Source organism: Camelina sativa, chromosome 12 (assembly GCF_030686135.1).
Source record: "Camelina sativa cultivar CO46 ecotype springtype chromosome 12, ASM3068613v1".
NCBI lineage: Eukaryota > Viridiplantae > Streptophyta > Magnoliopsida > Brassicales > Brassicaceae > Camelina > Camelina sativa.
Window position 1 is genome coordinate 11,455,392 of NC_141891.1, and position 17,267 is coordinate 11,472,658.

Consider the following 17,267-nt stretch of genomic DNA (forward strand, 5'->3'; position numbering starts at 1 on the left):
TATGGTAAGATTCATCTTTGACTCAAAATATCTATTATATTTTTTTCATATATTCATCTGATTATTTCTATATTTACAAAAGCAATATAGAATATACTAATACAACTGTATGCAATTATATTACTTATATGGTTAATGCTTCAAACTTGCTTAACTTGATTCTTAAAAAATAGTTTCTTACTCCATATATTCTCTCATGTTCTAGTATTCGAGCTACATGCATCATGGTAGACTCTTGATTAAAACCTGGATTGACATAATTTAAACAACATATGTATAACTATAATTACTTATTTGCTTCATGAGTTTTCATATGAAAGAGAAAAAGAAAGCTAAAACTGAGAAGTCATTTCAGTAAACACTCTTAGATCTCTCACTTTGCATATATGAGAGTGTGTCATGTCTTGAATTTATTAGTACGTCTAATGTCTCCATGTCAATGTTACTTACATATGAGAGAAGGCCATATACATATGATAATTAGTATGTAGGTCCCAAAAAGAAATTAGTTATGAATAATTAGTTAAGTGTGAGATTAATGATAATTTTTATTTCCCTTTACTTAGTTCAGTTAAGAGTGTCTTTTGATTTTCCTTTAATTAAGTTGATTAATTTTTTAAAACGTAATAGAAAAAAACACATGTCATTTTCTGGTGTGATGATGTGGCACTCATATGGAGAGAGTTGTTGCCAAACTTTCATATATATGATTTCCAGCGAATAATAGAAGCAGTATCAAGAGAACAAGTGCCAAGCAAAGAGAGATCAAAATTTCTTCGACATGAAGAGAGGTTTGTATCGATTTACTTTGTTACTGTTTCTCTTCATGAAGAGGATGGTTTGAGGCAGTGGCGGATCCACGTTATGGATGGTGGTCCAGCAACTATTAAAAAAGATAAAAATTTTACATTAAACAAATTTATTTAAGTGGCAAAGTGGCTTTAGACTCGCCCAAAAATTTCATAAGGTTAGTCTGTAGCAAGTTTGTACTATATATACTCATAGATATAGAAGGATCAACTAACATGTATAATTCTAAAATAACCATATATATGTAACAGAGATTCATTCCGTGGAAAACATCACAAAACAATATGAAAGACTATAAAAGCAATTAGTAAGTTACACATATATATGCTAATTAATTCAGATATTAAATATTTTACATTAGTGTTTTGGAGCACGTTACAACAAATTATTAACAATCATAGTAGTGTATTGGGGTCATGGTGGAATGCTCATCATTCCCTTTTTTTTCTCCATTGATTAACTTTGATTTGTTTCGAAATCAACATATGCTTCCATAACCAATCCCGTTAATATGTTGTTACTGGTTAATGTTAGTATGAAGTACATGAAAAAACATGGTCCAATAGAGTGCAAATCGAGTTCGTGCTGGTGTCTTTTTTTAAAAGAATTATGTTAAAAAGAGAAGTAAGTTTAAAAAGACGCCGAATTATATTAAAAAAACTGAAATTTTACTTAATATTATAATTATTTGGAAACTATATTTTTATTTATCAGATATATATTTTTATTTAAACAAGAAATGGACAAAAATATATTTTTACTTATTAAAACATTAGTAAATATATTAAAATAATATAACAAATTTTAAATAACTAAAATTTTATTATTTAACTAAAAAGTGTACTTAAATATCTAAAGAAAAGAAAAAATGAGAAAATTTATATATTGTATTAAAATAATAATTATCTCAAGTTCTGAATAAATAAAAATATTGTTGATTCTACTATTTAAGTTTAAATTTATCCAAAAATAAGTAATTAAACACTATGTAGTATATAAGAAAATATCTCTATATAAATATATTTGATATATTTTTGTAGATTTATACCATTTAATGTTGATTTATTAATAAAGTTGGTTTTTTAAACTCTTAGTGGATATGGTGTCTTTGCCTTCCGAGTGGCCAGCCTTTCTGCCTTATTTGGAGGACATACAGACGGATAAGGAAGAGTTCGTTTCTTTCTCTTTAGCCTACGTTCCTCGCTCTCAGAATGGTAAAGCGGACAGTCTTGCGCGACGCGTTCGTACATTGCCGCATCTAGTTACCTTTGTAAATAATATTCCAACAAATTGGCTCACCTGAGCTAATCTTGTTCTCTGTTGTCAAAAAAAAAAAAAAAGTTGGTTTTTTAAACTACATGTTTATTTATTTTTACTTATGTTAACTTAATTTCCTTCTCTGTCATCTATTTTAAACAGTTAACTTATGTTATGTCTGATTGAATTATAACATAGTCGATTTTTTGGCTATTGACTTCTTTTTTTGTTTATCAATTTATATTTTTTTATGTAGATTTGTTTATACCGATAGACTTACTACATTCTATGTTGACTTATTAATAAAGCTGACATTTTAAACTCTTGACTAAAATTTCATTTTCGTGACCTATTTTATTTTTATCTACTTGTTTTATAATAGTGGACTTATATTTTGTTTGATTATTTTTATATAGTCGATTTTTTGTTATTGTTGACTTATTTATTTTGTTTGTTGATTTATAATTTTTTTGTCGATTTGTTTGGTCTTTATTATAAACTTATTTTATTTAACATTAATTATTAATTTAGTCGATATTTTTAAATTATCGACTTATATTTTCGACTTAATTCTTTTCTTTGTTGAACCAAAGCTCGGTTTTGGACCTTTGGTAGACAATGCTGTAATAAAATCTATTTTTATCTAGGCGGTTTAAACCCTTACTTTTGACCTTCTGATGACCAGTTCGAACCACCAGCATATTTCATTATGAGACTTTTCACCTTCTTTGATAGACTATCTAAATCTAAGCTTTCGATGATTATTCTTCTCTCTCCAGGATTCTAGTCGTCTCCACCATCAGGTCACTATACCATTTCTTCGCCAATTTACTCTGTTCTGGGTCTTCAGTGGCACATATCAATTTACTCTGCTTTGGCATGAATTGATCTGTATAACGATACCATCGATTCAGTTTAGGTCTTCTGTTCTACAAATAGTCTTCTGATTTGTAGTCAGGACATTGTATGTAATTAATATTTCTTGTTTCTTAGTTCTGAGCAGCACAACTTATAGTTTACTCTGAGGCAAACCCATCCTATAGCAACAATGGTGTAGGTTGAAACTGGAACCAGAAACAAAAAAGGTTATATCGCCTAGAAACTACTTTGCTTTCACTCCCTTGTTACCTAGTGTTACTTGTGGAACTGCTGAAGCTCGCAGCGTTGTTGAACCCATTCGCAACATTGGAAGGAAGGTAATTAATACTCTGAATCTCTAAATATAATGGCTTCCAAACAGAAACTATGCCTTCTGCTTGGCACAACATTTTGATTAGGAACACACACAGTTTCTACTTCTAGTATGGAATCTTTAGAGAAGATATCAATCCAGACTTGGTAATACTTTGGAGTAAATTATAAAGACGAACCCAGTTCTGCACCAGTGCAACCAGAAGTTAGCGCTTCCATAACCAAGGAGAGAAGTACTGAAGCACCAGTTGAAAAGAGGAAAGTTCTGAGATTCGTCATTTGGCTCATATAGACAAAACAATCAAATCCTGCATTTCCCATCTTATTTAAAACGGGAAGCTCTTGATGAGCTTGTAGAAATGTTTTGCCTTTCCACAGGATGCAGTCTGCATCATGCAGAAAATTAAATCACTGTAACTTCACTACGTCTTACTTACATGTGATCATATGACTGAGATTGCACAGGAGCATTGAGGACGTCACGCATAGAGCTGCGCAAGGTAAGGTTAGATTCACAAACAGAACTTTCAGTGTACCATTTCATCTGTACGTATTATTTCCCATACTGAATTTCTCTGTTTCATTTTTGTCTCTCTATACACTGCTGATCTACTTGAAACTATATGCTTCTTTCAATTTACTCTGTTCTGTTTCTCGCACGTCATGAATTGAAATGTTACTCTCAGATTTTGTTTTCCCGTATATGCAACAGAGTCCTGTTACGTTTACTTGTCATAGTTTAGTAATATTCACATCAATTTTGTTTAAATGGTGATTCCACGGAATATGATTTAGCTTTTAAATCTGTGTTTAACTAGTGTAGAGCTTATGTTCATAATCAAATAAACAGGTGACTGAGTTTGTAGTATATATTGGTATTCTAAGTTTTAATTTAGCCACTGAGTCCGCAATATATCCATGTCGTTTATATATGATATGCATGTGTAGTATTAGGAGGATAAGTTCACCAGCTTTTCAGTTATACTTGCTCTCGAGGTCTGATCTCTTGAGCTTAGTTAAAAGTATTTAGAAAATTAAGCTTTGTAGAACCAGGAAAATTTTATGAACAAATATTGTAGACAAAGAGACTGAGAGAAGACTGGAATTTCAGACATATACAGATGCAGAATATAAGATCTTAACACTATGTGATGAGTGTAAGAAAGGATCAACTTTAAAGACAACATTGGACCACTCAATCTTCCCCCAAATCTCTCCTCCCACGCGTCTCTCCAAGGAAATCTCGGCAGAACAAAGGTCCAAACACTCTGCCATCCAGAAGATAACAATGTTTCTGTCAGAAGTTTTGCAGAGTTTGATGATACGAAAGGAATGCCTTGAACTAGAGTGAGAGTGTTGCAGCTCTTCCTAACCTTTCACTTCCTTCCAAACCAATTCTTTCACCTCAGACCATACAATCTTTCCGCGAGTACTACGGCAGTACAATAGTTTCTCAATGATACACGAATCGTTTAAGGATCCTATCTCACCTAAATTTAACAAGAAGGCGAAGCCTCCATCATCCTCATCAACCCCGAAAACACTCTTCCCCTTTACAGCCATAAGCGGGATATTTTTATTGTGTGGTGTCTCACGAACCCAACGTGGGGGTGGAGAAAAAAGAGAGGCCCAAGTTTGAGTGTTTGGATCAAATACCTCTCCCCATGTATCGTATTGCTTGGACCCTCCAAACACGTATATCATCCCGTCTAACAAGCTTGCCAATGCGGAAGCTCGAGGTGTATTCATGGATGTGAACGAGACATCCGAAGTGGGAATACCGGAGACGGAGACGGAGACGGAGACGGAGACGTCTTCTTCCTCCTTTTATTGTCCGGTGGCACTTCTGGAGCGTAAGAGTTGAACATCGTCGTCAGTTCTATTTCACAACAACTCAAAACTCACAGCTACGTACCCTACTTCTCGACTTTTTTATTTTATTTTCAGAGATTCTCTTTTCTTGAAAAAGAAACCTAATTTCCTTCTGATATATATTGCAAATTTACTTTTATTTATTTATAATTTTCCTTAACATATTTTTCGTCAAGAGGTCTTAAATTTGACAGATTTTTGTTTTTTCTGTGGTCGTTGGAACCTTCCTAAGCTCAACATAATGAACATGTTTTATTCTCGAACTAGGCCTTTTTTTTTTGGAAATTGTGGTCCAACGTCCCATAATGGGAAATCATGTGTGGAAAAGACCTAGGTCGTAAAGGGTGGAGAGAAATTCACATACAAAAACCTGCAACAAGGAAAAGGAGTGGTCACGTCTAATCAGGTTATATCCAGATGGACAAGCGACATCAACGGCAGAGACGGTGTTAGATTTGGTGTGGACGATGAAGAGCTTCAAGAGACAAAAGGGTGGATAATCGATCGAGACTGAGAAGATCGAGATTAAGACTGAGAGTGGAAGAAGAAGAAGAGATTGAAGCTTTGGAGTAAACGAGGGATCAATTTTTATTTAATTGATGTTAATGAAAAAAATACGTAGTTAGTTTAGCGACTAACGATTGATGTTAATTCACATAATTATTTTTATGGTATTAGTTATTTTTTTTTGTTATAGCATCAATAAAAACTGAAGCAAATTTTGTTTCAACTTTATAAGCTGATGTAATAAAAAAAATACCTTTAAATAATATTATGTTAAAGATCTGTCAAATCCCCTCTATAACTAAACCATATACTGAACCGATAATCAAACTGAACCAATCCAAATTTTTGTATGGGTTATACTTATACATCATAACCGGATTAACCAAACTGATCCAAACCAAATGTTTGTTCCGTTGATTTTGGTAACCTTGGCCCTTAACCAGAATAATTGAACTGGTTCAAATTCACATGATAAATCTCTACTCTCTATCAGTTCTTCCTAAATTGGATTGGCTGACACATGAATCCAAATGTAAATTTTGGTTAAAAGCAAATAAACAATTTAAATTGGTAAAATAAATGGTTGAAGGGCAATATGATCTTTTATTAATCTTTCTTCTAATATTGATTAAAAGTTGAATTCAACAACGACCAAAAAAACCATAATAAGAAACTCTATCGCAGCAGATGACAAAAACATCATCGAGAGTGTTGTTGAAAAGTACTATGAAGAAAAAAAAAGATTGATGAGATAAATATGACTACTCTAAATATACATGTCAACTATATCTAAATATGAAATTCTTATTTAGATACAATTAATGTTGTTGAGTACAAGTATTGTACATGTCGACTATACTCGAAAGTTTTAATTTTAAATTCACCAAACATAAGTAATATTAAAGCAAAAAAAGGAGGATGTTTTAGTTTTTTAACATATTTAAAACTTTAAATTATACTCTCTCTATTCTTTTATTTATTCAATTTTTAGGATTTTCCACACATATTTAAAAAAAAACATATTAAAAACTGATTTTAAATACATACTATTTTTTGTGATTGAAAACTATAAACCAATAGTACTCAGTTTTTTTTAAAGTTTACAATTTATCATTAGTTACTTATTAAAAATTCATAAAAAAAACCTAAAAAAATGTATCTTTTGCATCAAATATTTTCATAGATATTAAATTAATAAGAAATTGATGGAGTGATGATTAACTGTTTAATATGTGTATAAAATTTACAAAAAAAAATTAATACCAAATTATTCTTTTATATGCATTACTTCAATTTATTTGTTCAATTAGAAAAAAAAAAACACAATGGTTATATAATCTAATTTTGCATGAATATATCAATATCGTTTTAGTTCGCTACTTATCTTAATTATCTATTGGTTATAAAAAATATCATTAGGATCTGCATCCGGACATGGGTCTTCACGAAACAAGTATTTGACTCTCTAAAACGAGGATTGTTGTTAAAGTAAAAGAATCCTACCAATTAAACCTTTTTGATTAGCTATGGAGAGATTTAATTAGATATGTATGATAATGGGTTTACATACCTTGTACCGTGAGCAGGTGTTTTTGCAGAGGAAGAAAGCATCTTGCTAATTCTCATCATTGATAATTCTCATCTAGCATCTCCTTCAGCTTTTCCTTCTTTAGATGTTCTTTCCGTGCACACTCTTTTGCTTCATGATGCTCAGTGACACTATGGGTATGTTTTTCAAAGTCGTAACCGTTGCACGGATATTTTTTACCTTCATAATCGTGTTCCAAACTCTCAATCTTTTCACCAGCAGCTATAAACTTGTTTGTGTACTTAGCTTCAATTTTCCTTGGTCGTTCGAGACAAAGCTTTTTACCATGGGTGCTAGATCCGCAATTGCAAAGAGAATGGAAGAGAAATTGAAGGGACAAAGATAAGGTTTAAAACTTAGAGACTGAACACAAAAGTTGATAATTGGAGAACCTACTTTTCATAGGCCCCTTCGCGGTATCTATCCGCTTGATAGATCTTTGCTCCTCTATCATACTAGGTGAATAACCGATCTTCATATTTTCCAACTGTTGTTGACAAAACAAGACATCACATGTCAACTTTTGACAACAGGGACTCTCACACAATTTTTACTCTCAACTTTTGACAATACAAAATCTAATAACATCCACATAAAGCACTAAACCAAACAGACTCTTTCTTTTCTTTTTTTTTGTCAACCAACCAAACAGACTCCTAATACGAAAAACTAGGATCTAGCGAAAGCCAAAGCTGTACAAACAAACCTTAACTTCCTCGTAAAGATTAAGTAAAAAAAAAGATTCTTGCATGACAGTCTAGCAAAGGGCAGAGTCACGTAAACCTTCAGAGGCCTTGAAAGCACCAAACCAATAAGACCGGTTAAGCAGTACAAACTCGTAAAAGAGATTAAGTAAACTGACTAAACCGACTCTATTTACTACTGGTTTATACACTTACCAGTTTACAAAGACTCTATTCACAACAGAGACTCTTCTAAAGAATACTTCTCTCACTTTCTTGCAGATTCTCTTCCGTCATTAAAATGCTGCATTCCAAAGATTCAGAATGAAAAGAAACGATTCGAGAGGAAGATCCGAAAGGGAAGGAGGAAGACATTCTTCAAAAAGAAATTGATCGGATCGGAGTGAATCAATTAATTCCACAACAAGAAGCGTTTCAAAGAAGCAAGAGAGATTTTACCACTCTTTGCCATGGATGGAGGAACCTAAGCCTTCAATTCTCAAGTCAAGAGTGAAGAGAGAAGAGAACTGGAACTTCAATTATGGTACAAGGGTTAAACAATTAAAGTTTACGGACCAAGTCTCATCAACATGTCATAAACATCAAAATCTAGAAATCATAGAGAACTCAACAATGTAAGTTTTCGATAAATAGAAACAGAGGCCTCTGCTCGATCATGAACATTCTCAAAGCATGCACCAACATTTCTAAAAAGAATAACTATTCAACTCTCTGTCAGTGTAATATTGGAATTCATACATAGACAGATACAGAATGTAAAACCTTAACGCTCTGTGATGGAGTTGAGAAAGGATCAACTTTAAAGACAACATTGGACCACTCAATCTTCCCCCAAATCTCGCCTCCCTCGCGTCTCTCAAAGGAAATCTCGGCAGAACAAAGGTCCAAACTCTCTGCCATCCAGAAGATAACAATGTTTCCTGCAGAAGTTTGGCAGAGTTTGTTGATACGAAAGGAATGTCTTGAACTAGAGTGAGAGTGTTGCAGCTCTTCCAAACCTTTCACTTCCTTCCAATCCCATTCGTTAAGCTCACACCATAAGATTTTTCCTCGAGTACCGCGACAATACAATTGTTTCTCAATGATACACCAATCGTTTTTGTTTCCTGTCTCATCATTTAAGATGAAGTAGAAGTTTCTTCGATCCTGCGGGGAAGTATTCTTCTCCTCTAAAACTATAACCGCACTTTGTGGGATATTATTTTTGTGCGGTGTCTCAATATCCAAACTTTGGTGTGAACAATAAAGATGGGCCCAAGTTTTTTGAGTCTCAAAATCCCAACTTAGGTGTGAAAAAAAAAGAGGGGTCCAAGTTTGAGTCTTTGGATCAAATACCTCTGCCCCAGCTCTTTCGTGGTAATGCAGGTAATGCTTGGACCCTCCAAACACGTATATCTTCCCGCCCTTCACCACGTGGGCCAATGCGGAAGCTCGAGGCGTATTCATGGACGTGATACGGTGCCATGTGTGAGAGTAACAATCGAGAAACGGGACATCCGAAGTGGGAATGCCGTTTCTGAGTCCACCGATAACATAGAAACCCCCATTCACCACCACGAAAGAAGATGAATCCGGAGGCTGATAAGGGTTAGGCGGGATGGGGTTTAGCCGCCGCTTAGGGGTAAGGATGAACCAGCGTGGAGTTGGGTTAGGAAAGACGCGGATGCATACGTAAAGAGATAATTCAGTGCAACTCATCTCCCATCTCAAGTTGACGAGCTCAGAGGATTTAAAGAGAGAGCGGTGGCTCTTGGAGGCGAGAAATAAGGACGCGTTGTCAAATCTGGAAGATACGCGAGCCAAACATCTCAGAGCTATCTCTTCTGGTAACAAGGATAGCCCAGACAACGATGGAGACGTCTCTTCCGTCTTCTTCTTCACCCGTTTACCCTCCGGTGGCACTTCTGGAGCATAAGAGTTTAACATCGTACATCAGTTGACTGATTAGTTCCAAAATTCACAACAACGCAAAACCTCCTCCTCGATTTTTTTTGAGATCTTCTTTTGATCCGGACAGAAACTGTTTTATAGAGATTTGTGGTTCTGAACTATGAAAACTTAAAGAGATGTTAGGTTAAAACTTGGAGAAGAAGAACTTTTATTAATCTTGACAACTCAAGCTATTTACAAGTGAGACAACTCATATTTATATGAGGAACTTAGACTGTTGCCCTAGACAGGTGTCCTATTGGCACATGATAGTACTAGATCCAAAAACTCCAAAGTTATTGTTGAGAAAGCTTTGTGGCAGAGTTCCTTTTGCCGAGAGCACACCATTTGTATGTGTGGTCCTGCTGCAGTGTTTTGGCGCCAAGGTTGGTGTCTTGATGGGCTTCGCAAGGTCCATAAACATCTTTGGGCTTAGACCGGTTTTGCAGAGCAAAACCTCAGGAACAATTGGAGGATCCTTGTTCTTGCTAATAAACTAAAACCGCAATTTCCTTGTCCTTTTTTTACTTGTAAACCTATACTATTTTTCTTTTTTTCCTTTGTTGATATAGTTGTAAATTACTTTCCTATTATTTCTAGTGATTACCTCAACATATGTACTCAAGAGGGATCAAATTAAAAAAAAAATTGTTCCTCAGGAAGTTAGGGCTACAAATCAATCACACCGCCTTGCCTAAAAACTAAGAGTGATATTAAACAATCCAAGTTAGATTATAGTTATATACGTCTCGCTCAGTCACTCTGCCAAATTTAAATTAAAAAAAAATTATTCAAATATTATAGATAGAGAGAGGAGGATCAGCTCAGGAGCATAACTCTTGCCGTGGCCGCCAAGTCAAGTCAAAACAAACAAACAAACCAACAGAATAAAACGACCCACGTTTCTGTTACTCATTTCCTCTATACTCGTTGCCCTCAGCTTTTTCTAAAATTTTCCAATCAAAACGGTTATAAAAAACAGAATCATCGTCACTCCTTCTCTCCCACTTGGTGGTCTCTCCACATCTCTAAAGACTTTGTAGTTTGTAACCTTCTTTTTTTTTCTTCTCCTTTCTCATGGTTTATCGGCTCTCTCTTGATAGTTTTAAAGGAAACCTTAGTAGTGGAATAGTTTCTCTCAATTTATTCATTTACCCTTATTGATACAAAAGATATAACTTGTCTAACAAGTTCTTTACATATTCAATAATGGCAAGTCTACTTATTCAGCAATAGGAGAATATTATACAAATGTTAGCTTTCCTTTTAACTCGCTCTCATAATCTCCAAGATCTCCTAGTATCTCTCTCTGTAACCAAGAATAACTAAATTGTTCTTGGAGAGTTTGAACTCGCATCAACAAGCCGTAATCATGAGATCTTTCACCGTCTTCGAGAGATTATCTAAAGCTTTCCATGATTATCCTTCTCTCTCCAGGATTCTAGTCGTCTCCACCATCAGGTTACTATACCATATCTTCGCATATTTACTCTGTTCTGTGTCTTCAGTGGCAAGGCACCTATCAATTTACTCTGTTTTGGCATGAAATTGATCTCTTTACTCTGTTTTGGCATGTATTGATCTGCATAACGATATCCTCGATTCAATTAAGATCTTCTGTTTTATAGATTGTCGTCTATTTTGTAATCAAGACAATTTTTATGTAATTAATATATCTTGTTTCTTAGTGGTGGGGGACTTATAGCCTACTCTGAGGCAAATGGATCCTATAGCAACAATGGTGATGAAACTGGAACCAGAAAGAAAAAGGTTGTGTTGCTCGGAACTGGATGGGCTGCAGCAAGTTTCTTGAAAAGTTTGAATAACTCCTCTTATGAGGTTCAGGTTATATCGCCTAGAAACTACTTTGCTTTCACTCCCTTGCTACCTAGTGTTACTTGTGGAACTGTTGAATCTCGCAGCGTTGTTGAACCAATTCGTAACATTGGAAGGAAGGTATGTACCTTCTCTTTTTTTCCATCTTCTAGTACTATAAAAGTGTTCTGTTTATATTTGTGTAAAACAGCATCTTGATTGTGATGTTTGTATTGTTGAAAACCTACTAAAGCCAGCTTTGTCTTGTGTCTTGACAAGCAGAATGTTGAGATGTCTTTCGTGGAGGCAGAATGTTTTAAAATTGATCCAGAAAGCAAGAAAGTGTTTTGCCGATCTAAACAAGGCCTGGATTCGAATGAGAAGAAAGAATTTGATGTTGACTACGACTACCTTGTAATTGCTACTGGAGCTCAGTCCAACACATTTAACATTCCTGGGGTGGAGGAGAACTGTCATTTCCTCAAAGTTAGTTCCCTAAGCTCTTTAAAAGTTTTCCTTGCTCCACTAATGACTGTTTATATGGATGTCAAAGTTTTCCAAGGGCTTTTATGTTTTTTTTTGACAATGTATCTAAGATATGGTTATTTTGGCTTTGTAGGAGGTTGAAGATGCACAGCGAATCCGTAGAGCTGTCATTGATTCTTTTGAGAAGGCAAGCTTACCGGGACTAAACGAAGAAGAGAGAAAGAGAATGCTACATTTTGTGGTTGTTGGTGGTGGACCAACAGGTGTTGAGTTTGCTGCTGAGCTGCATGATTTTGTTAACGACGATCTAGTCAAACTCTATCCTACAGCCAAGAATTTAGTGCAAATCACTCTTCTTGAGGCTGCAGACCACATCTTGACCATGTGAGTATTTTGCTTACCTCTTGAACTTTTGATCTATAGTCCAAGTATAACTCATGATTCGGAGTAAGTTTTTCTTTCACAGGTTTGACAAGAGAGTTACAAAGTTTGCTGAAGAAAAATTTAGTAGAGATGGTATTGATCTGAAATTAGGTTCCATGGTAGTCAATGTGAATGATAAGGACATTTCTGCTAAAACCAAAGGAGGAGATGTCTCTACTATTCCTTATGGAATGATCGTTTGGTCAACTGGTATTGGGACTCGTCCTGTGATCAAAGAGTTTATGAAACAAATTGGCCAGGTGGGTAATCAAATGTCTCATGGTATATGAGCTTTGCAAATATTACAATATTCATCATTTCATAATCCTTGTAATTTCCAGGGTAATAGACGTGCTTTAGCAACCGATGAATGGCTTCGGGTTGAAGGATGTGATAATATATATGCACTTGGTGACTGCGCATCAATCAACCAGAGAAAAATCATGGTAACCAAATTCAGAACCAATATAAATTGAGCTAGCAATTATGGATTGTGTTTAGGGGTTCTCTGTTTCTTATGCTTTGAGATTGTGATTGTTTTTTTCAGGAAGACATAGCTGATATATTCAAGAAAGCAGATAAGGACAATTCAGGAAAAATGACAGTGAAAAAATTTCAAAAAGTAATGGGTGAGATATGTGATAGATACCCTCAAGTAGAGCTCTACTTGAAGAGCAAAGGTATGCGTGGGATCACCGATCTTCTAAAACAAGCACAAGCTGAGAATGGTTCAAATAAGTCCACTGAACTCAATATAGAAGAACTTAAATCTGCTCTTTGTCAAGTTGACTCACAAGTGAAGTTTCTTCCAGCTACTGCACAGGTTTGTTCTGTTTTCACTAACTTGTAAGTTACAACTTCCAGTCACAAGTGTCACAATCTCACGTAAACTTTGTTTGGTGGTTTCTAAGGTTGCTGCTCAACAAGGGACTTATCTTGCAAAATGCTTTGACCGTATGGAACAATGCGAGAAGAATCCTGAAGGTCCCATTAGGATTAGAGGAGAAGGTCGTCATCGTTTCCGTCCCTTCAGGTTATATCCAAATATGCCATCTTACACGCTTAGCCATTGAGATTGTAATGTTAGTGAATGCTCACTATTGAACTTATAGACTTATAGTAAGGAGAAACTCAAATTGTTAATACAGGTATCGACATTTAGGACAATTTGCTCCATTAGGAGGCGAACAGACTGCAGCTCAATTTCCAGGAGACTGGGTCTCGATAGGACACAGCAGTCAATGGCTGTGGTACTCCGTTTACGCTAGGTAACGTTTGTTTTGACTAGTGTAATACAAAAAAAGTATTAATATTATTCTGTATTTTTTTGTAGCTGTTTGGTAACAATTTTTGTTTTTTTGTTCATAAATAACAGTAAGCAAGTGAGCTGGCGTACGAGAGTCCTAGTGGTCTCAGACTGGATGAGGCGTTTCATCTTTGGGAGGGATTCAAGTCGCATTTGAAAACCTTTAGACCACCTCCATTAGTTATACTTTTGGTGTCCTAATTATTATTTTTAATATAAATTTAAGAACATCTTAAGGAGAGAAGACAAAAATGTCTACAATAACACAAAGACATCCTCTATCTACCTTGCATGTCATTCCCTCATTGGCTTAAATTGAATTATTATTTATCATTTAATTTTTTAATCTATCTAAATACACTCTATTATTTATATCACTAATGTAATGCTACTAGGATTTAACTCGTGGTGGACAATATTTTTAATTTTAAAAATTAAAAATTTATATTGTATTTATTTGTTATTTTATTCTTGTTTTATAAATTTTAAAAATAGAAAATTTTACAGGTATTTGATATAAGTATTCAGAGTATAAGATATTTGTATTGTTTTCAAGGTTTTAACCCGTGTGGTATATGTATAGTCTAGTAATACATTTATCTTTTGGTACACATCTAAAAGTGTTTTTAAAAAAAACAATTCCACTTAACTCTCTATATGAGATTAATGCCAACCCGTCTCACCAAAATCAAAATAAGTTTTTGCGTAAAAAAAATCAAAATAAGTTTTTGCGTAAAAAAAATCAAAATAAGTTTTTTTAATCAAGTTTAATTATGTTAATTGTTTTACCAAATTAACATATTTTTATCGTTTATAAATTTCTCTGTCAATATATATAGTTTATGATAATTAATAGAATTTTATTTTTTTTGGTACTTCCTAAAAAAATAAAAAATAAACCAAATTATATGGGGGTTTCAACATATTTAAGGGGCATTCTCAAAAATGCCCCTTTTTCCATATCTCTTTTTAAAAATACCTCTTCATGTTGACCATCTTTAAAACTACCCCTCTTTATATACAAAATGACCAAATTACCCTTTTTGAGTGACAGCAAGAATGTACAGTCATCAAAATCGAAAATATTTTCCCGCCAAAAAAATTTCCCGCCAAAATTTTTTTTCCCGCCAAAATCGAAAAATTTTCCCGCCAAAAATATTGAAATTTATACCTTTTAAAAGCCTTGTAAATGCTTTTAAAAAACTTTTAAAAGCGTTTACAAGGTTTTTAAAAGGTTTTTAAACACATTGTAAACGCTTTTAAAAACCTTGTAAATGCTTTTAAAAAGCTTGTAAATGCATTAAAAGGTTTTTAAACACCTTGTAAACGCTTTTAAAAACTTTTTAAAAGCATTTAAAAGGTGTTTAAAAACCTTTTAAAAATCCTTTTAAAAACCATTTGAAAACCTTTTAAAAACCTTTTAAAAACCTTTTAAAAACCTTTTAAAAATCTTGTAAAAGCGTTTACAAATTGTTTAAAAAACCTTTTAAAACTCTTTAAAAAATCTTGTAAAAGCCTTTACAAGGTGTTTATAAGGCTTTTATAAGGTAGAAACCTTATAAAACCTTTTAAAAACCTTGTAAATTTTTTTTGGCGGGAAAATTTTTTTTTTCGAAATTTTTTATCAAAAGGTTTTTGACAAAAAAATTTTTGGCGGGAAAATATGTCGGAAATTTTTTGGCGGGAAAATTTTGTTTTTCTTTTTATTGAATAAAATAATTTTCATCTAAGGGTAAAATGGTCATTAAAAATTAAAAGAGGGCATAAATAAAAATTGCCAGAAAAGAGGGTATTTTTGAAAAGGGATATATCAAAAGGGGCATTTTTAACAAATTCTCCATATTTAATGTGATATTTTATAAGTGGATTTTCGGTTTAGGAAATTTATTAATGTTAATATAATATGGAGATTGTAAAATTTTGTTATGAAAAATCTGTTGTGTATCATTTAAATTTGAGAGATTTTAGAATCCATAAAAATAGTTTTGGAGATTTAATGGGTTAAAACTTTAATGGGCAGAGTTGTTTTTGGAAAAATCGAAATGTATAGATGTTATTAAGATTTTATGGCAATAATGTAATAAATGTTGGTCAATTTTAGAAAGTTTAGTAATTAAGTTTCTCTGCAATGTTATTTATGGAATTGTTTAAGGGGTTAATGTTGTAAAAAAAAAATTAAATAAGTAAAAATTAAAGAGCATAAACCAAAATGTACTTTAAAAATATTAATATAGATTTTTATGTCCCTCGTTTGAGTTCTCAACAGTCTTTGCTTCTTTATTTTTTATTTTTTAAATAAAAACAAACATATGTTAAACTTCATTTGTTTACTTATTTTCTGAAAATTTGCACTATACTACTACTATCTTGTGTACGTTATAGCGAAATAAAAAAATGGAAGAACTGATAGAAAAATAGATGATTACTAGATTAGAACCCGCGTGACAAATTATTTATAACTAAAACATTTAAATTATAAATTGTATTTGTTGGTTAAATATGTTATAATTATATAATAATTGTTAATTTATGGTTTAAAGTTTAAACTCTATAATACTGCAATATAATTTATTTTTTACATAATATGTATTAATCAATTTAATTAGATATGTCTATTCTCGGATACCGATAGTGTTAACAAAATAACGAAATGATGTTTTACACGTTTAACACCAAATTAATGATATTTTAAATTTATATAAATATCTACAAAACCCGTCCCGCTATATAACTCCGTCCTGAGATATTTTTACTCGCACTATATAATCTTAATTTTTAATATTTATTGTTTTGTATTATAAATATTAGATTGAGTTGATATGTTTTTTATTAAGGTTGTAACTATTTACATTTTATAAGATTGGCGCTTTTTATAAAGTTTAAATATTTATAATATTTGGAATTCTTAAAATGGTTGAGTATTTCTCATATTTGAAGTTTCGCAAAAGTTTAAATATATTATTAATAAGGTATTCTACCTTTTTTAAAAAGTTGAAATATTTATAGTATTTTAAACTTCTTATAAAGTTTAAATATTTATAATATTTGAAACTTCATAAAGGTTTAAATATTATTAATATTTTAACATTTTATAAAGTTTAACTTTCTAACAAATATAAATATTTATAATATTTATACTTTTAATAAAATATAAATATTTATAATATTTATACTTTTAATAAAATATAAATATTTATAATATTTATACTTTTAATAAATTATAAATATTTATAATATTTAACTTTTTAAAAGTTTTAAAATAAAGAACCGGAATAAACCAAATAAAAAATTTTAAGTTTGAATGTCTGATAAATCAAGCTTTATACTCAATTGTATTATGATTCATTTTAGTCTCTTTTATAGTATGACTCTGAACTAT

At 32.6% G+C, this 17,267-nt stretch overlaps 1 protein-coding gene and 2 pseudogenes across 2 annotated transcripts; 1 reads left to right on the top strand and 2 right to left on the bottom strand.

The window, feature by feature from the left end:
• Nucleotides 1-4,365: 4,365 nt before the first annotated feature.
• On the bottom strand, nucleotides 4,366-5,007 carry LOC147930407 (putative F-box/kelch-repeat protein At5g03000; annotated as a pseudogene).
• Nucleotides 5,008-8,661: 3,654 nt separating this feature from the next.
• LOC104733431 (putative F-box/kelch-repeat protein At5g03000) lies at nucleotides 8,662-9,855 on the bottom strand. The gene has a single exon (XM_010453010.1). The coding sequence runs from the start codon at nucleotides 9,853-9,855 to the stop codon at nucleotides 8,662-8,664; it is 1,194 nt and encodes a 397-aa protein (XP_010451312.1).
• Nucleotides 9,856-11,082: 1,227 nt separating this feature from the next.
• On the top strand, nucleotides 11,083-14,159 carry LOC104733432 (external alternative NAD(P)H-ubiquinone oxidoreductase B3, mitochondrial-like; annotated as a pseudogene). Its single transcript, XR_015575211.1, has 9 exons — nucleotides 11,083-11,319; nucleotides 11,547-11,814; nucleotides 11,956-12,159; nucleotides 12,293-12,543; nucleotides 12,626-12,842; nucleotides 12,924-13,028; nucleotides 13,130-13,405; nucleotides 13,494-13,850; nucleotides 13,958-14,159. The product of XR_015575211.1 is annotated as an external alternative NAD(P)H-ubiquinone oxidoreductase B3, mitochondrial-like (transcript).
• Nucleotides 14,160-17,267: the final 3,108 nt, after the last annotated feature.